Genomic DNA, 22,698 nt, shown 5'->3' with positions numbered 1-22,698 from the left:
TTATGAAAATAATTGTATCCAAGTTCATTATCATAAATGACAAATAAAAACGATTTAACATACACATCACCCTCACTTTACAACTTGCGAATAAGTGCATCCTCATAAAATATCTATTTCATCTCCGCGCTACTTTTCAATTACTCTAACTCATGAAAAGGCTTTTCAGACTTTCATTTTATGCTATAAAACGTGATAAAGAACGAAGAGTTGCGGGTACAGGGATTTTTCTCTAAGATAAATCGAACAAAGAGAAGGCTGAAATGCTTTTTCTCGCGAAATAGAACAGAACTAATCTTTTTTACAACTCTCCATTTGCACATTCAACCGGATTTCGGGAAAGGAGAACCAGTAGTTTAAACATTCTTTTCCTGATCGCCATTTTGATCGTAAATCGGGATTTCGTGAAAGATATTCGGCCTTTTTAGATGTACGGCTATTGAATCTCTTTCATTCCTCCTCCAGATTTTCCGATCCCAGGGTATCCGATTCTGTTGAAAAATGTTTTATGGCCACCCGACCGAGAAATTCATCAATTCCTTTTCAGCTCCGGAATTTCCTGGCTTGTTTTCTTACTAAAGGCCGACTACGGACTTTTCATCGGAGCACAGACTCATTCTACGAGCTATGCCTGAAATTTGACATTGAAAGGATATTTCTTTCTTTTTGTTTTTTTTTAAAGTCGATTAAAGATATGATATCATTTTTGTGAGTCGCTTTGTAATCAGTTACTTATATTTGTAGCACAAACACCGATTTATTATCAGTAAAATTTGTGAAAGCAATGTATTAAATCATTAGAAAAACTTACATTTCATTCTACACTATTTAACACAAGATAATTAAATTCAAATCAGTATCTATGTATCTAATAATTCGATTTATAGATTGAGAATTACAATAAATTAAAAATTAGCCTACCCCTTTTTTGGTAGACGTTAAAAGCGTACTCTCCACAAATAGCAATTCTTTGTTTTCTTATTCTTATTCTTTGTTTTTCAAATGGACTGAAAATAAAAATCTCGTATTCATTTATTAAATTTTTGTCTCTCTGCAGAACACAGCGTAATTTACAAAAAATTATCGAATTTGGCTGATCATTACATTTTAAATATTATATGTTTATGATGTAAGAATACTGAGAAATTTTATCTTGATTTTTAATTAAAAATTAAACTAAACGTTTGTTTTTCTCAATAACGTCGGAGCATATTACAGCACAAAACATTTTTACTCTTTAAAATTACTAAAATTAGTACCCAATGATGCTAGTTTTATATGCATATAATTTTCAACCTACTTATTATGAAATTCTATATTTAAATATTGTATTTCCCAACATTGTTTTTTGCCATTTCAGTTATTGATTACTGTAAATATTTTTTTTAATTCTCAGGTTATTTCTGTTATACAACTGTATACAGGAATATTCCTGTTATACAACTGTTCCTGTTAGTAAGAACTAGTTTTTTAAACAATATATTAAAAATAGATGAATCAAGCCTAAAACACTTTCATCTTACGATATTTCGGACAATAGATTTGAATCTCTTTAATTTTTAAAAAAATTTATTTAACACTGCTAACGCTAGTCCAGAAGACTGCAAGACATATTAAGTGAAAACATTTTTAATCATTATTTTTTGAAACGTGCTAAAAGTTATAAAAACTTAATAATATCGTCTACAAATCAGTCATAAAAGAAATCTCCATACAAAAGCAAAACAGAGGATATTTAATCCTCTGCTACAAAATATCGCAGAATAAAGTTGTTTTGGGTTTACTTCATATGTCTTCATAACTACTGCATTCGGTATCTAATCATTTACCCAATTTACAGAAACTCAATAAATACAATCAAATATACTGCAAGAAAGAGCATTATTGTGTAAATAAGCCGAACATCAAAAAAAATTTCTATAATCCTTATTTCTGAAGATAAGCCTTAATGTACGTTCAAAGATTTTATTAATAAAAAGGAAAAAAAAACTTACTCAATTTGGAAAACATTAACCGAATTTTTATGTTATGGTTATTAACAATCACAAAATCAGAATGAGATATTTGTAGCTGCTATGAAAAAGGTTTGGGTTTCATTACGGTAATGAAAAAAATACTGTAAAATATATAAAATTTACTATAAAATATATAAAAAAAATCAATTTTTATTTACTTAAATTGTAACACCAGAATTAATAATATCTAAAAGATAATATTTTGAGATTTTGGATGGTGTAAATTCCTTTTTGAACTTTAAAATTTTGGTAAGTTATCGCTGTATAACATTATAATTTCTGAATGAATTTTTATCATATCAAAATTTCAAAAAAACAAAAAAACATTGTCTTAAGTGTCATATTTCTACTTCACCAAAGTAGGTTTGTGCCTGCATGCAGCAAGTTTTACATTTTATAGTTTAGAAAAGGATTGCCAGCCTAAAAACATAAACATTTTAGAAATTGCACTTTTGTTACAGTTTGACACAAAAACCCTGAAATAGAGAACAAAAATACTCAACTTAATAACTAAAACTCTGCAACTGATGTATGCATAGATTCAACGACCACCACATTAAATTATATGTAAAAAAAAAGAAAAAGTTTTAAAAAATGCAGACATGTTCTTCCAAATTATTCGAAGCAGATCATTTTAACTAATCCACACTATTCTTTTATATCATAATTCAAAATATATTTCCACTTAATCCATTAATTATTGAGACTTAATCAACTTCTTAGACCTAATCATCACTTAGAGACTTAATCAACTTTTTAGACCTAATCATCGCTTACAGACTTAATCATTTTCTTTTTGAGGAACTTCTTTTTAAAGAAATCGAACTTTTGGCTTTGATTAGAAATCTTGAAATGACTGATAAAAGCGTTACAAACTTCATTAAAGAATTTATAATTAAAATTAAACTTATTTTTTGTAAAAAATTAAGTAATTAGTAATAATAAAAATTATTAGTTTTAATAAAAAATTAATAAATTCTAATTAAAAATTGGAGGCAATATTTCATTTCATATCTCATTCATGTTACCATATTAATGTAATTTTTTTTTGAAAAAGTAGAATAATAACTTTGATTTGGATTTATCTGCGTCTCCTATTTGTTTGCATTTGCAGTTTAAAAATGGGAAAATTTAAGGTGGTAAAAACAAACTTTTTTGCTGTAAATTATCCTAAAAAAGGATAATTTTCAACAGAAAAACTAAATTTCCTTATATTATCGGTTAAAAATTTTGTATTGAAGAACTGTTTAATTGCCCTGACACAAGTCTCTTATCGATTACTAATTAAGAATTTTTACTTCTTATTTTTAATTAAGTTTTTTTTTTTCTAAAAATTTTAAATAGGAATATGAAATAGTGCAAATTAAAATCTTAGTAGCGTGTTTTCCTCGCTTAAAGAATAAATCAATCAATTCTTGAGCAAAAAACATTTTTCTTTATGCTAAAAACAAATTCAACTTGGATACAGGACCTTTTCTTCCAGCGAAGAAAGGCTGTCGAAAAATTATTAATTTTGTTTCCCGTCTCCTAAGCCTAATCAACAAGAAAATTAGTTTCAAGCTCGACTGAAGATGTATAATTTTTTTTAAATTAAAAGCAATATATTTGAATTGACGTTTGGTTTTAAAAAGAACAACACTGCAAATTTGCATTATGTTTTAATGCTGCATGCGTTTTAAATTAATATAATCAGGTTAATTCCGGTCTATCGTCTTTTTCATATCAAATCTATCCACTCTAATTTCTGCTAGAATTTTTTTTTTATTTCATTTATTTAAAAAACTGATTTTAAAATTAGACGGTGGGAAAACTTATAACGCCGAACGAAATACTACCAAATATAGAAAGCTACAGATATTTCAAATCATGCAATTCTTTTACAACTTAAATTAATGCTATAAAATAATAAACAAAGGACATTTTTAAAAACCCAGGTATTTTTTGGATTGTATAAATATTATCAAAATCGGCGGTATCAGCTTGGAAAAAAAATATGAAATCGTACATTGACCACATTATCTGACAGATAAATAAATCGGGACAACATTTGTCTTCTATTCTGAAAACAAATACAAGTTTTGTGGACATTGAGTTTTTTTTTTATTCTTGCTTATTTTAATGTCACGTGAATGATATTACATTTATCCGAAGCTGAAGAAGATTGATGCTGGTTACAGTGATAAAATTTCTCAAAAAAAATTACAGAATGAAAGTTGTAATTAACCGCTTTCTCATTAATCCTGGTAGGTATGGCATCAAACACCGAACAGGAAGGACCCAAATAATTTTTTCAAGTAAGAGAGATAGACCTGAAACTTTCAAGAAGCAAAACTCCAAGCAAGCAAGAAATGTTTTCCTAACTAATTAAAGATGCGATGCCATTGTTTTATAGCAGCCGAGCAATTAAAAATGCCCAGCTCAGAATTCCGTATGTATATACAAGAAGCAGTAAAATAGTAAGTTAAGCTATTGAAACGGGATATTGTTTCACGTTTAAATTTGCCCTTAAATATTTAACGGTTGCCACTAATTGGAGTGATGTGTTGTTTTCGAAAGAAACAAAAAGCTTTATTTATATAAGTCACATGAATTTAAGTTTTAAGCTAGGCTTATCATTAATGTATGGTCACCAAAGTTGCATTATTTTGGATCGATTTCCCACTAAATGTAACCGTGGCAATTTTTTTGCAACCCTAAAAATTTCTTATTGCCATTTCTGATATCCATTCAATATCTGGTATGCTAGATTTTGGTTTTTGGCACGTTTTTGAATGACTGGCGCGTTTTTCAAGTCCTTTGCAAAAAACTGTGTATTAATTCTTAAGTCTTATCAAGTATTACTTTCTATGTAAAGAACACGGCCTTTTTTCAAAACCCAGATTTGGAAAGATATTTCTTACAAAGTTTGGTGCAATTGAAAAATAGTTTTGTCAGAAGCAAAAGGAATTCAGTATTATATCAGAGCATTTGGCACATCATTTTCACCTATTACTTTTCTGATTGTATCAAGAAGATAAACGAGATAAAAACCCTTCATTGGCTATTTTGAAATCCTGATTTATATGCAATGAAAAACTTTTGGAACATTCTAGCTTGAGATATTTGTAAAAAGGTATAATGGTATATTAGAAAATTTGATCCAAAAAACCGAAATGAACAATATTGATTCGCACTCTTCCAATCTTGGCCGGTTCTATGAAAGATGATTAATACACGTAATATATAAAAAATAATTTCTCTTCTTTTCTTATAAAATTCTACATAGTGCAAATAAAATCAAATGGCTTTTTGCTGCTATTTCATAATATCGTGCTGTAACATTACATTTCATATAAATGCGGATTTTATAAGAATATATATATATATAAAACTAACGTATGTGGTCCAGAAATCGGGCTTATTTCTTATTATTGAATGGTAGCAGTCAACTAAGCACCATACTATCTGTTGATTGTTTCATTAAAATTTTTACAACTGCATTTAATTCAATGATTCGCTTAATTAATGGAGTTCTAAAATATTATAAATTCTTATTTGTGGGTCAGGCATGCTACACCATTCAGTCAGAGAAAAGAAGATGCATAAGAAATCAAGATTATCGAAATAGGCATCAAAATAAGTTTAATCAAGCGCGGAAATGGGCTTAAACATCGCCAGATGGATAATCTCTAGGATTTTACTGTAGAAACTGGTGTTCATATCTTTAAAAAGTATTATCTTACTGAAATGATTTTTGCATCATTTTAAAATTCAAAAATGAAACTAATTTTGAAATTTATAATGTTTTTTTTATTATATCAATTTTAATATTCATGATCTCAACGTTTTCTTCTTTGTTTTTAATATTTTATTTAAAATAAAATTTGCTATCTTTAGACATTATTAGCGTAGTAGGATTTTCACTTCGGATTTGTTTGCAGAATATACAATTTTCAATTTGTAACCTAATAATTTATACTGATTCAATTAAATTCATGTGTTTCTGTCGTATCAAATAGCACGTTGAAATTTTTTTAATGCATTTCATATTAAACATTTCATTATCTAAAAAGTCCATAAGCTGGACGAATAAGCTGATCGTCAAAGCGGATAGTATGATATATTTTGTTAGTCTTATGTCATCTCTTTTTGTCCTTTCTTATATAATCTGTACTATTTTCTATGACTGTATGTCAGAAATTATATTCGGCTGCATCACTCACCTAGTGATAAATAATTGTTTTATTTCTGAAATTCAACATAGTCCTACTGAAACCATTCTCTGCTGAAATTGAGACCTCATCAATGGAGGAAAAAATATTTCTATTCATTTTCTTGTCTAGACTTTCAGGGAGATAGAAATCAAACGTCTTCCAGTGGTTTTATCAGCCCAACAATCAAACCGAATCACAGAAAAAAGCTCTACACCCATCAAAATGCCCCCGAAATTAATTAAAACAATAAAATTAATTGTCAGATATGACATCCACTCAGGAATATCATATCTGACATTTGGTTCCTTGGGTTTTTCTTCATGTCACAACTTAAAAATGAAAAGTTACTTATTAGCGTATATTTTAAGAATACATTTTCCCTCAAACGTGCGTATCCCCTGCATTTTACCTTCCGTAACAAATCCCCGCTTAGTAATTTATTGGTTTTAGAAAATAAATACGCCCATAAAGTGATTGAAATCAAAGAGAAATGCGCAAGTAATCTGAACATCCTTATTTCACATAAAAGCTAATGATCTCGAGGTATGTAATCAATGGTGGTAGCCTATTCCCCAATCCATCATTGGTGATAAAAGTTTCAGAAAGACTTCTCCACTGTACATTCCCTACGGATAAACCGCGAAAGTCACAGCACCGATTTCGCCAATTTTAATTTCATACAAATGGTCATAATGCTTTGATAAATCATCAATGATCATTTACTACACCATCCCCCATATCCAAAGAAATCTCAAATACACTTGTATTCATTGTACAGTTCTTGTTAAGAGAAGTCTTTTACAGAGTAGACTAAACCCAACTACTGTACATATTTCATCATTTTCTTTTATTTCATATAGAATTTCTTGATTCCTAGATGAGTCACTAATGATCATCTATTGCCACCCTCCATTCTTGAGAGATATTACAAAACAAACCTTTCGCAAAGCCCCAGATTATGCAACTATTCTTATTTCACCCATAAATTCATCACTTTCTAAGCACAGTTAACCAATCAAAATTCTTTCTGTTTATTTTACAAGTATAATTTAAAAAGTGTTCTTTCTTTTTTTTACGATAAAGTTTAATTAATAAAAATTAATTGACTTTACTAACTATCATCATTATGATAGATGTAAAGCTCCACCGTGAAGGTAGCTAGTGACGCTATAAATCTTCGAAATTTTAAGCAAGCAATGTGCTTGATGATAAATTATGAATATTCTAGGTCAGATATCACTAAAACACCACTCATATTTAATAAATCGTTTCACGTTTATACAAGTTGAGAAAAAGGAATGTTGATAACAGAAATGATATAAAGGATTATACACTCATGTCCATAAATTAAGGATAGTTCAGAGTCACGCGGAAATCGAACTCTAAAATACATACTATATCACACGTAAAATGACTACACACATCTTCAAAAATCATATGGAAATTCCAGGCAGCCACCAGATGACACCGATAGTACGTCACAATGACGAGAGTGTAAGAGGAATATAAAGGTAAGAATCTAGAAGAATATATATATATATATATATATATATATATATATATAAAGAGAGAGAGAGAGAGAGAGGAATATAAATGTAAGAGGAATGTATAAAGAATACGGGCAAAGGAGTAAAATTAGCTTTATAAGCCTTTCAGTGCAAAAACCGCATAGTATGACACAAAGGAAGCATTTGGATGATTTTTTACGTGGTAGAATTATCGGCCGCCTGGAATGTGGGCGTACCCAGCTGGAAGTATCCGAGGAACTTGAAATCGCCCATAGTGTCAACTATTCCAAGATGATAGTAATGCCAGTAGACGTTACAGCACAGCCCCCCCCCCCTCGAGTTACAACGCCGAATGAGGACCGGTATTTGGCAGTTACTGCCAAAAGAAACAGACGGAACACAGCATCAGACCTGTTTCGTCAGTTCTCTTCAGCCACTGGTACGACAGTTTCAAGGCAGACCGTGTACAGAAGCTAAGGGCAAATTTGTCTATAAGCTCGTATGCCTGTCAGATGTATTCCATTTACTGCAACTCACTATCGCATACGGTTATCCTGGAATAGAGAGCATGTATTGTGGGCACCGCAACAGTGGTCTTGTGTGACGTTTTCCGACGATTCCAGGTTTAGCTTGCAGTCTGATTCTCGCCAGACTTTCATATGGAGAGCGCCAGGTACCCGTTACCACCAAGAGAACATCATTGAACGACACCGTTACGGTGGTGCAGGATTGCTCATTTGGGGAGGAATTATTCTGGGTTCCAGAACTGACCTGCATACTCAAATTGGAACCCTGAAAGACCAAATCTATCGGGACGTCATTCTGGAACAACATGTACGTTTGTTTCGAGGCGCCATGGGCGCAGAATTCGTGTTTATGGAAGACAACGCCCATCCTCACCGTTGAATGCCTTCGATCGGAGGATATCACCCGTATGGACTAGCCAGCATTCTCATCGGACTTGAATCCAGTAGAGCATGTGTGGGACATATTTGGCCGACGAGTTGCAGCCTGTCAACCACCTCCTACATGTATACCGAAACTTCGAAGAGCATTGCTTGATGAGTGGTGTAATATTCCCCAAGATCAGATCGATAATTTGATACTCAGCATGCCTAGGCGTTGTACGGACTGTACTGCATCGTCTGGGAGACATACTATCTATTAACCATCATACCAACCATGTAATATTGGTTTTTGTAAACAGGTTTTTTTTAATTTGCTCCAGGGAGCAAAAAATCGCAATTTTTATCAATGATATCAAACATGTAGCATCTTTTTTGTTATTTACCTTTTGTTTAATAAATAGGCTTTACAAATAAGTCACATTTGTTTTGACTCTTTCTTTTCCTGAACTTGCATTATCCTTAATTTATGCACATGAGTGTAAAATTTATGCATAAATTATTTTAATTAATAAAAATTAATTTTATTTAATTTCCACATTTAAAGAATTTTTGTCATTTATTTCAACAACAACCAATTTTAGAGCTTCGAACTAAAACAAATAATAATAGAAACGTTTTCATTCTATAATTATTCCATCATATTGAAGTGGCCAGGATAATGGTATTAGGGATGACGAATATTTTCAGAGCGGTTATTACGTAACCAATATCAAAAAGTCACAAATAGAAGTGATCAATACTTTTCAAAAAGGGGTGCGATTCAAATCCTTGATACGATCTTACTGATGATATTTCGATTACAGGTTTTGGATCACGATAGAAAGTAACAATCGATACGATATCACTGAAATTTGCCGCAGCGGTGACTTTACTTGAAAGTAAGAATCGATACGATCTGTCCAATGGAAGCTGTCGAAAGAAATCTGTGATTGGATTGAAAAGTGAACGGACCGGTTATTGGAATTATCGTATCGTATCATTGAATTGCATATCACTGAAATTTATCGAAGCGGTGATTTCACCGGAAAGTGCGAGGCTTCACTGGAAAGTGCGAAGTCACCGCTCCACTTTACGGGAGTGACCGATATTCGTATTTGATGATGCGCTATTCCATACAGATCATTTTTAATTACTCGTGGCATGATTGACTTTGATTACATGTACTCTGTTTACTGCTGGCGCCATCTATTGGTAGAATATAGGACTAAAGTAAACATTTTAAAGAAATGACATATATTCTTAACTCATCTTTTCCAGAAAATGGTTCACTCTAATGAATAAATTAAATAAATAGTTTTGAGAAAAAAAATGAAATTTAAGAAGTAAGCTGAAACAGATAAATTAATTCAATCACACGTTAATTAAATTAGTAAATTAAGTATTAATTACAATGAATAAATTTTATATTTAATATTAAGTAATAATTTTTAATTAATAATATGATTGAAGTAACAGATATTTGGAACGCATATTTAAAAATAACAATAGCAATATTATTTGTTATTCAAAAAATCGTGGATTATGCATCTCTAAATGGTATAATGATAGAAATTTTAAGGACGACCTTGTCGAGACAAAAATGAAAAATTAGAAGATAATGAAGATCATTAAAATGAGAAATAAAGGTGTGTACCTTTTAATTTGAAGTTTTCAACTGTGTCTAAGATGACGTGTCCTGCTAGCACTTCGCCAGCATAGTACATTTCCTTTTCAAGTCGAATATCGAATTCTCGTATGTAGTCCATCGCGCTGGCTTCAGCTGGGAAACAAAAGAGAAAATTATGTAATTTAATTAAAAGCAGTATTTAAAACAATTCAAATAAAAGCCGTAGTTTATTAAAAGTGATTTTAAAAATGGGACAGTAAACCAAACCAAAACATCTTTTATACTTTATAGTAAAAGTAAGTTAACATTTAACATCGTCATGTAGCGGAGAAAATAGAGAATACATTTTTGAAAAGTACCTCCTTATCATACCTTTTAGTCGAATTTGGTCGCAGAAATTAGAAACGTTCTTTCTTTATTTAAAAAAGTGGAGTGTCAAGATTATTTCGCTGAGTATAATTCCTTAGGACCAAAGGACTGTATAAAATATAGATTTAATAGTTTTTTTCAAAAGTGCATTTATAGACTGAAATCAAATCAAATATTATTATTTAAGTCATTTAAGCCCTTTTGAAAGAAACAAAAATAACTCATAATTTTATGATGAATCTGAGAAATTTTTATTGAATAAAACTTTGAGGTATTGCATAAATTAAATAATTATTCTACAGTGCATATGATACTTTAATGTTGTATTATTCTATTTTCTGTGCTTATATTTTAAAGAGACATGTTTAGTCTCAGAAAAAATGTTTTTCATATAATTGAAATTTAATCACTTCTGCTCAATTTAAAGTTCAAATTTTACGGAAGAACAGAAAATTTAAGAGGTATAAACAGAACGGTGTAAGACTTCTATAATAATATTAGTTATATCTATCAGTTTAAATTATTTTGCTGAAGAAGTTACATAAAATATTTAATTGAAAATTTCAGCTAGCAGTTATATTAAAATTTGTTTGTCCGGGTTTTTCAGCCGCACCCTGTATAATATATATATATATATCTTCATCTTTCATTTTTAACTGTCCAATTATATAATAATGTTCTTTAGCTATGTAATTATATAATTATATGACCTTTGCAACGACCATGAAAGTTAAACAAACGATAGATTTGAAATTCAATATCCAAGGAATCTTATAATTTACTTTATCAAATTTCGTAATTAAATAATACAGATTTTTCGGGAAAAAATCATAACAAAAATTAATAATTTAATTAATTTTGAAATCAGAGCTGATTATCAATTGAAACCCGTTTGAATATTGAAGTGATTTTTTGGATATCTCTAAAATTATTTTTTTTTTCATTAAAGTTATTCGTTTTAAGTAATAAACTTCGTTACATGTAACTAAAATATAAAGCGATAAGTACAAGAAAAATATGGCGAAATCATTTTGAATGATCGTTCAAATACAGATTTATTCATTGAATTTAATATAGAGTAAGTACGTTATTCGGGCAGTGTCGCTTTTACACACAGGCATTAGAGGCACCAACTACGTGACTCCTTAAAATCTGTTCAACGTATATCACTAAGTTCAATTTTTCTAGCAGGCTTGGACTTCTAACAATCACAAATTATCAGCCACACGTGCTCAAAATGTGATATCAGTATTAAATCGTTTAAAACAAAGTTTTCTTACGAAGCTACCATTTCTATAAATAGATTGAACTGATTAGCTTGAGTTGTAGAAATTGATAGATTAGCTTGGCGATTCTTTAAGACCATAAATGGAAAACACATGTCTTCGAACAGTAAGTACTTTATCGGGTCATTAGAGTACTTTCCTGAACAACGAAAATCTTGTTAAAGGATAAAACATCTTATTGCTGCTTAATTTTTTTAGCTTGGAAATGTTTGCGATTAAGAGTACATATGAGTTTTAAAAACGATGTTGTGCAAAGCTGTTTGAAGAACTATTATACAGTAGATAAGTAAGGCTTTAAAAATGTTTCAAAGAAGATTAATATTTATAAAGAAGATTATATTTTTAAAGAAATAAACCTTTTAAAAATAATAAGGGGGATTTTATTTAATAAATAATTTATTTTATATAAAATAAATTATTATTTTATATAAAATAATATTATATAAATAATAATACAAAATTATATATTAAATAAAATAATTTATATAAAATATTTATTTTATATAAAATAAATTTCATGGTAAATATTTAAAAATAAGTTAACTTGGATCAAAAGAAATATGCAATCGTATGAATTTCATAAGAATGAGAAATTTTTCATACACCGAGCTTAAAACAATTTTCATAATTTTATTAAAGAAAAAATATTGCTCTAATTTCACTTCAAATCATTACATCGATTTTTTTTATTCGTCATAAAAAGTAGGAGTTTTAATTACTGTTTTATGCCCATTTGTTATTATTTTTGCAGTGGTAAGAACATTCGATCACTAAATAATTCCCATCGATTTAATTCACTAAAATTATTAATCATATAATATCGAATACGTAAAATATATTTTCTTTTATAGAAGCGTATTTATGAAGTTACTGCTATAGCCAGTATGTAACCAATCACAATTTATCGCAATTTATAGATAGTTTATAGATTATCAACAGTTAATTATATTCCAAAATGTTTCATAGTTAAAACAATATACTCTTAAAATGGAATTTCATTTTTTTCTTTTTTTCATATATTTTCACGTATAAAATTGAAATTAAGTTGTAATAATGTGTTTTATTCAACTGACTGCATGAAATTTAGTTTATATCAAACATCTATCGACATGTTTGAATGAAAATAAAAGAGATTTTAGAATAAACAAGAAAATGGAAGAAAGCATATTATTTAATAATTAGTTTTTATCATCTTTTAAAAAACATTAAAACTAATCTCATTCATAGAATTTAGTAATGGGCTATATCCCTATTAAAATTTTGAAATACAACATTTGTAAACCAATTTATAAAACGCGCTCGACAAGTCGAATTGAGCTTGTTTCTTATATTTCATGCCAAAATAAAATATTATCTATAATTTGAATTTTCTTTACCTATTTCGAAGTCAAATAAAAAAAAAACCCTGAAAATTTGCTTATTATTTTTTTTATAAGTACTCTGAGATTGCTCCAAACTTGCTTCTTTTTTCAAGCTCTCTTCTCCACGATCGTGACATTTAAAGCAATACATAATATTTTTTTTACAAATGTAAAAGCTTTTGATTTTTTAAAATGAAATTTATTGACAGGCTATTTATTATTCATATATGACTTTCATTAATTAATTAAAAAATTTAAAAGTAATTTATTATTTAAATATTTTTTACTAAAATAAATATTTAAAACGAATCTTTACTGCTATTTCTAATAAATAATAAACTATTTTTCAAAAAAAAAATTGTATTTACTAATGCTGATGATTACTTGTTGTTTAAGATGCAACATAATGAATATTTTTTTTTCTTTTTGTATTATTTGAATATAATACATTGAAAAACCTAAAGCCAAGCTGGAAGGGGGCTTACCTTCCTAGATATTTCTTTCATTAGAAAAAATCAATACATTTTTTCATATGAATGTAAGAAAGTGCATTGATGAAGGGAATGAATTTGAATTTTTTTTAAAAAGGAGCGTCAAAAATCCTTACACTGAATCTGTGCATCACAGATATTAAGTAAAAGGCATTTCGACACTTGACAGAGGTGGGAGACTGCAAAACAGTTTGAAGCCTATGATATCATAATGAGAAAATCTGACATTATATTAGGGATAAACTATTTTATAGCTGTCAGATTCCTTACGGAAAACTGTATGTTAGAGTATATTGAGAAAATCTTAGCTATCTCCAAACTGTTGAACAATTGATTATTGATAATGTAATAATTAATTTTGCAAAAATGGGACATCAGGACTTTTTTTGGTAATGCATTTTTGCTCTATTTGTAATCTATAATCTTTAATCGTTACTTTAAAATAGATTTTATTTGTAACAGCTCCATATTACTACAGCATGACACAGAATATTTTGTAATAATACTCGATATCAAGTAATATTTTTCGATACTATACAGTATAGTACATATTGTATTGCAATATTATATTCCCAAAATATTAAGATACCATCTGATACATTTCAATATCTTAGTGCTATTGAAGCAGATTATTTAGTTTAATAGTTTGTATTTCCTACATAAATGCGCATTATAGATTATTATGCATACAAAGTTATAAAATAAGATGATATTGTACCATACGCATAATACATTTCAATATCTTAGTGCAACGGAGCGGCTTATTTAGTCTACTACTTCCTTTTTGTTACAGAAATAAAGTTTTATATCAAATGATTTTGTTCAATAATATAGAATGCAATACTTTAAAATATTACGAATGTTGTAATATACATATGATATTTTGAAAATTTTTGTGCTAATAAAGCTTTTTATTTCTTCCAATATTTTCTTTTCCCTACAGAAGATCTTTTTTGCTGAATTCAATCCCATGAATTCCTTAAACCAACCTGAATGGACGAATTTTGCTAAAAGAATTATATCTACAATTTTTCGGAAATGATTTTGAGTTAAGTTCCAGCGTCCAAAGGGGGGAAATAATATGGATTAACTGAATCTCGCTTAAATAGGACTTATTTCTTTTCGAAAAAGTTCTTAAGAACTCCCACGAAGATGATAGAATGCATTTTAGCCCTTCATTTTTTTTCAACAAAAAATATACGACTGAAAAATAGATACCGTACCTAAAACATGAGAAAGGAATTAAGAGGAAAAAAAGCAGAGAGTTGAAATGCACGCTTTCCTATAAAAATAAATCCAATACTGCCAGAGAAATAGTTGAATGGAATGAAATCTCTTCCCCAAATAAAAAGTATCAAAAGAAAGAGGCCGGGTCTGTAAGCACATTCGCTGTTTTGACAGTCCCAAAAATCCACTTTGCCAGCTTCAATTTGGGTGCATTGCGGAGGAGTAGTAGAACACATGGGAAGTGTTGTTTGTGATCGCCTACACCTCTTCAAAAGGTCAAAGAAAATCGCAGCATTCCGGCTTAGCTCATATACGAATGAAAGAATATTCGCAGTCTCAGGCTTTATAAGTTATTTTGTTTTCGTATATTAATTTTCTTTCGTAAAATGCCAAAACATTTCATAGAATAAGGAAATTATTGAAGATTTATTGATTATTTACTTGAAAAAATTATCGAGAAAAATTAGCATATCTTGATACATTAATTTGAAAACATAGTAGTGAAATAGATTTGAAAAAAATAAGAAAATACTAAACTGAGAAATATAATAATTTTTAATTTAAAACTAAGCAACTATTTTCTAATCAACAGATAAATAATTAGAAAAAATATTTCCAAAAGTTTATGTCTTTGAGAAGAATACGCTACGTTTAAAATATAGACACATATCGAAACTCGAAACTAAATAAACTCAAATTTATATTAATTTTTAAAACGATTTTTTTTACTCTTTGATGCATTTGAATGTTTATAAAAACTTGAGACAATAATAAAAATAATAAATTTAAAAAACCAAAAAAATTCAGAAAAATAACATTTTCCCCTTATATATATATATATATATATATATAAACTTTTACAGCAATTTATATGTTTATGCATTAGGATAATCCATTAGGTAACATTAAGTGCACATAAAATAGTAATGGGCAATAAATCGATATAACTTTACGCGAAATTTACAATAATCATTTCATATCTATAAGATGAAAAACGCTGTGATTGCCGGCGTCCTGGCATAGGGGTACCGCGTCTTCTCTGTGATCTGGGTGTCCCGGGTTCGAGTCCCGGTTCGGGCGTAGTTGTTCTTCGTATTCTATCTCAGAGATGTGTGAATGCGCCTCCCCGGAAAAAGGGGTTGTGCAAGCGAATGTGATACCTGAGTAGCTAAGTCGTATTCTTAGCCTCAATTGGCGCTACTAAAAAACAAGAGACGTTCCACCATCGGCTTAAATCGCTGTCCTCGTAACAGTAGGCTTGACCATGTCAAGTGCCATAAGAAACAAAAACAACGCAATCATGATTTCATAAATAGAGGAAATGCGTTATGATTATTCATGCATAGCATTACAGACTAAAAACAACCGATTTAAATGTTTTTACTTAACTGAAAATAATATACGTCTTTGATGTAATTAATTTGAAACCAATGGACATCTGTGTAGATGAAAGATCAAAGCGATCATTATTACCAAAATAAAAGTGCTAAATGTTTCAAAACTTTTTTATACTTTTTCTCTTTCTGCGATCGTGTAATTTTCTATAGAGTTTTTATAATAGATCGGACAAATGTTGTTGTTTCTTATGGCACTTGCCATGGACAACCGCGCTGTTACGAAGGCAGCAATTTATGCCGATAAGGTGCGTCTCTTGTTTTAGTAGCGCCAACTAGGGCCTCGGACAAATATAGGTTCTGCTATCTACTTGATTTAAAGACAAGATTGAAGCAGTTTCCATAATTCCAGAACTATTGATAAAAATATAGGTTATACACTGCGTGACAACATGCTCTAAAATCGAACAGCTGTGAGGAGAACTGTAATAGAACAGTTTTCATTACTCTAGATCTGTCGATGAAAGGATGGACAATGCACTGCTTGATAACAGGTGCTGAAATCGAAAACTTGTCAGAGAACTGTAATTTTTATTCTTTCAATTCATGCGTGAATCATTATCGTAAGACATAAAACATTTACGGAGATTAAAATCCTTACCTTATTTTATGCAGTCTATAATATATCAATCAATATTTTGACATATGGCTCAAGAAAAATCGATCATTAATTTATCTATCAAAATGAAACGATTCTTCTTGTATTAGGAAACTTCGAACTTACAGGATTCATAATAGGAAAAAATAATGGACCATATTACCTCCATTATAGCTCAGAAAGAAATTCTCCTTTTCCACGCCCTCTTTAGTTTAATGGGAGAAAAAAATCAGTCGGTGCCTATCCTCTGGCTACATTTTTAGCCAATTTTTATTCTCTTATATATAACTCACTAAATACTAATTCTCATAACGTTTAGAAGAAAAATTCAGATTATTTTAATTGCTTATAATTCATAGCAATAAAACACATACCAATAGGCAATCCCTATTTATTCTTTTATTATGTTTCTGTTCAGAAAATAATGCCAACTCGTTTGGTAATATCTCAAAAAACTTCTCACAGCTTCTACTAATCAGTAAAATACATAGCACATTCTTTTGAAAAACAAAAATTATTTACACATAGAAGTTACACAAACCACAGCTGAAGCTCTACTTTTTTTAAAAAAAATGCCCGAATGGATTAGTGTCATGTATAATAATGCCTTAATTAAGTTGATTCATTAAAAATCCTATATCTCAAATAGCTTAGGGAATCACCGAGTTTAAATCCAGTTCTACCAATAACAAGCAGTATTCGAAAACTGGTCGACCGATATTAGTTATAACAATGCATTAGTGGTCACATCAATTAAGCTAGCTTTTAGGAGTTCCCCAGTTTTTTTTCATCTAGGATGGGCAATTTATACTTTAAAGCCAAAAGCTTGTGTTGCTCCACTAAGTGTTGAATAAATTAAAGGTGATCATTTTTCTATTTGATTTCCTTCTAAGATAAACACTAATGTAGTAAGTCTTTCAACGTATATCCTCCTATTATCCTATATATTGCAGTTAAACCAGAATATGTCTAATGGTATCTGAGCATTTCACGCTATCTATGATTAATAGAAGACATCATTCTTCCTTTTTATTATGACCACCTATTCCATAGAGTTATCTAGATTGGAAAAACTTAGTGGAATTAAAACTCGACTCAAAACACAGTGACATGATAATATTTTAAGCTTAATTTGTCTATCTCTATTTAATTTTTATTCTTCATTATATAGTTTGTCTACTCCAACTGTGGCCCAGTAGCTAAACTGATAAAGATAGGATCATGATTCTAATGCTAAAGTATGCTTTAAATGACATAAAGGATTATATTTTTTGAGTTATACGTGTATTCAAAAATAATAAGCAACTATAAAAATTAATATACAGTGTACAAAATGTGACAGGAAAATTATAATAATAAATGTACTACTGAAAAAAAATTACGAAATCAAAATTTTGATACATTTCCCCGATCTTATCAGTCACATCTAATAAAGTATTCTTGGTATCTAAACATTTTAAAGAAAGCTTTTGCACTTTTTTTGAATGAAACTGACTGAATTATAATAGACCAATAAAAAATCCTTCGAGGAAATGGAGTTCACTGATTGAATTACCTTCCTTGAACCAGCCATGTAAATGATCTAAAGTTGCAATGTACGAACCTTATTAATTTGGACAGTTCTGAACGTAGAAGAGCAGCAATTTTTTTAAAAAGTTTAAATGTTCTAAGAATATTTTGACTATGAATATATGACTGATAATATCAGAAGAATGCATGAAATTCAAAATTCGGGCGCTTTTCAATATGGCATTTACTGACTTAAATAACATAAAACATAATTCCTCATTTGAAACATTTTTCCTACTGGAACTGTAATTCCCATTCTTATCGGTTTAGCAATTAGCAATTATACTACGATTCGCATGAACACCTGCATAGAATTATAGAGTGCACTAAAATATATATTTAATATCGCCACAATATGCGCAAATATTAATAGAGTAACTAAAACATTGAACATTAAATATTTAACTTAAAATACATTTAAAATATTTCTAAAAAAAATTTAAATTATGAAAAATTATACACAAATGGTAATTGAAAAGCTTATTTTTCAAAATTTTTAAGTTAAATAAAAATGGTTTTTGCACAGTAATACTTCAAGACTCCTAATCCTTGCTCCTAATCATACATCCTTACAATAATCATGATACTTAAGAATGAATTATATGCCCAAATGTGGTAGCTCCAGGTCCAATCGTCGGCCCTGTAAAGCATATTTGAAAGATTTTTTATGATACTTATTGCATTTTACAAATACTATATTAACCAATAAACATTTTCATGCAAAAATAAAATAAGAAATAGCAACCTAATATTAAAAAACTAAAGAAATGAATTTAATATCATTATATTTTCTATCTATTCATTTTGTTATTTCATGTTCCCAAAAAATTCTATTCGCCTTGCCTCCCGTCTCGTCTAGATCTAAAATATTCGCATTTAAACCCACTTCAGTAAAAGAAAGCTACGAAAAAATATCTTTTACCTTTAAGTAACAGATTCAACTTAAAAACTGACGTGCTGTGCGGGATATAATATGGATTTAGTAGATCTCATACAAACAGGAATTGCCCTTTCCCCCTTTTTCTTTCTCGAAAAAAAAAATTTAAAATCCAAGCAGATGTATAAAATACATTAAAGACTTATTTTCTGCTTTACGAGAAGCTATCGACTCTACTACATAGAAAAGGAATTACAGATTCGTCCCTTTTAGAAATAAATCTTTTGTTGCCACAGAAACAGTTGAATGGAAATCTTAACTCTCGACATAAAAGCAGGCTTACGGAACGGCCTTTCCTTAAAAGAATGTAGATAGACAGAGAAAGAAAATCAGGAAGGATAAGCACATTTAGGGTTTGACCATCTTAAAAATCTGTTTGGCCAACTCAGTTTTAAGCTCTTATGATAGAGTTGTAAATCATATGCACACTGTTGTGTTTGAAGATGTACATTTTTTCAAAAGGAGATAGAGGATATCAAAATATCTTGTACATTTCAGTTAATATGAATTGAAATATGATAAAGGAATTATCTTTACTTTCTGACAGATGAAATAAACACAGAGAAAATGCTATTATCATTAAAAAAATTCGATTTCGTATTTTTTGTAAATTACATTTTACACCTTGATAAGAAGAAAAAAAAATATATATTTTGGAATTGTTTCTATTTATTTTTCTATAAACATGATGACCCAAAAGAACAATTGGCTAAAAAGAAGAAAGGACTTTTTTGAGAGAAAAATTACAAATTTCTGTCAAAATTCGGACAAAATCCCGTCAAGAAAAATATATCTGTTTATCCGCTTATACAGAATGTTACAAAAAAGTGAAACAAGCTTTTTTTTCTTACTACTGCACTTAGACATATATTTACAATTACAAAGTTTCATTACATAAATAGCCAAATCTAATTATAGTTGACTACTCTGACCCTGCCGATGGCACACAGCAAAATATGAATGACTGAAACCGTCGCGACAGCATTGGCGGGAACTAAGATTGAGTCCTAAGGGCCATCGCCGATCACGGTAGAACCTCTCCAGTAAGAAGCACGTTACGTCATCGGTAGGGTACAGCCACTTCACACCATTTCCGTATCCACCAGACTGGTGAGAACCCACCACCATTTCAGGAGCTTCTCTTCCCAAAATTTGAGGTGCCCCCCCCCCCACCGAGGAGGATGCTTTTCAAATATGTGAAATACTTTTTACTTCTGTAGAAGGAGATAGAAAGAATTTTTTTAAATTAATTTTTTATGTAACCTTTGAAGCAAAAAATTGTCAATGAGCAAACTATTTTTCTTACTTTCATCTATAAGGACAAAAAAGAAAAAAAAATCTTATGCTTTTATTTATAAAATTTTCTAAGGTAGGGAAAGGCAAATTTATTGATATAAATAAATTTTCCATACCTCTAATCGCTGCTTGAGCAAGACTTTCGATGTAATTTTCGATGATAATATAAATATCATGAAAGATTATTATAAAGGTCGAATCATAAAATAATAACTGCTTTCTCAAATTTTAAAAAATTGGTTGGATAATACATTAAACAAACTGCTTAAAAACGTATTCAAAATGAACATTTACGAAACTTATAAAAAGTTGCAATCTTTTAATAATATTCGCGCATACGCGACGGAGTTCATCATTTAAGATTTAAAAAAAGGTATTTAGAATTTGTTGCGAAGAATTTAAAAATGTTAGCAATTCATCCCTTAGTTCAAACATAATGCCAATCAAAACTAACTGAAAATGTCGGATGACCATTCATACTATTGTAAAAGATGGAACTAAGCAAGAGTTTCTAAAAATGCCGCACCACACATTTGTAGAAAATTTCTACTAATGATGAATCTTTTGTTGCAAGAATGAATTTTTACCGTTCCAAAAATCATAGTTTTTATTAATTAATATTTCTGTTTCGATTAAAGCAACATTTATATTTCCAAATATTGCATTTTTCAGAAAAGAAAGATTTGATTTTATCTAAGGTAGGGCATAATTACAAATTTAAGCTTCGATCATGTAATTGTCAACATAACTCAGTCCATGACTCTACGAATATTGAATGGATATCGGTTATTATTTTGAAATATTGTCTACACTGTCGTTTTTGGAATGTTTAGTTCTGGATTGATTGTTAGTACATAAACGTGAGAATAATTAGAAAAATAAGTCAAAATATCAATTTCTGCATCACAGTGTCAATCCTCGTCCCCTCTAGAGTAAGAATTCAGTGGCTTGTAATCACTAAACCGTTCAATTAAAAAGCTAAAACACCCTAAAACTGAAAAATGTATTATCCGATATTCACCCCCCTCCCTTCACTCCGAGTGCATTTTCAGATTTTTTTAAAATTATTATTTTTATTTACTTTCTTCGTAACTTAAATTTCACTTCGCCGAATGGCAGAGAATACATTTTTCAATTAAAGTGAATCCTTTTTAAGTTCGAAAAGTTCATAATTTTAATCACAAATATCTCCGCCAATTTTATGAACAACTCCATGAAATCTTTTCCTATTTTTTTATTATAGTATAGTATACATTTTTCTAACTAGACATTTTGGCCGATCTTCTTTTAATTGTTTTTGCAATCATCTTATTTCTGTTATATGAGTATATGATATGCTATTGTGAGTGTAAAGGGCGTACTCTGCGCATAATACGCTTATGTGGACGCAAAATCGAGCTGTTGATCGCCATTTGGCAACAGCCAGTACATTTTTTTTTCCATGCTTGCGGAAATTTGAGACAACTTTTTTTTTTTTTTTTTTTGCTCTTTTGGCCTTAAGGTAATAATGGCTTTTGTTGCTAAAATCCTATTTTCACCACATTCGATCAATTAACTAAACATTTTTTTTTGTGGATAATATGAAAAAATCAGCAGGAGTAATTTTGATCATTATTCGAAAACGAAAAGTTAAGGCATTTGAAAGTGTTACCTCATTTATAGGAAGATCCAATCAGAATGAATGAAATAGAAATTTTAAACGTTTTTATGTACTGAGTGCACTACAGAAGCATCGCTTAATAATTTCGCTGCTTTGAAATATAACTAACCCACTCAAAATGCTCTATTATTATTGTTCAGGCATAATTAAGAATAATATTCTAAATTATTCACATTCAGTTAAATATACGAAATTGCTCGTAAGATACTAAAATTGAAACTTTTTTGTACTTCTGAAATAAATAACAATATTTTGAAATGAAATTATTTCTGAAAATATT

General features: G+C 29.6%; 1 protein-coding gene across 1 annotated transcript in view; it reads right to left on the bottom strand.

Annotated features, from left to right (window-relative positions):
* The window catches only part of LOC129981288 (arrestin domain-containing protein 2-like), a 228,655-nt gene that overhangs the window by 125,978 nt on the left and 79,979 nt on the right, over nucleotides 1–22,698 (bottom strand). The window contains exon 2 of the mRNA XM_056092061.1: nucleotides 10,258–10,383. Within this exon, the coding sequence (XP_055948036.1) occupies nucleotides 10,258–10,369 (112 nt within the window). The 5' untranslated portion in view covers nucleotides 10,370–10,383. The remainder of the gene's footprint in view (nucleotides 1–10,257; nucleotides 10,384–22,698) is intronic.

Source organism: Argiope bruennichi, chromosome 8 (genome assembly GCF_947563725.1).
Source record: "Argiope bruennichi chromosome 8, qqArgBrue1.1, whole genome shotgun sequence".
Lineage (NCBI taxonomy): Eukaryota > Metazoa > Arthropoda > Arachnida > Araneae > Araneidae > Argiope > Argiope bruennichi.
Note: the sequence above shows the minus strand (reverse complement) of the source record. Positions and strands in the feature narration are given on the sequence as shown.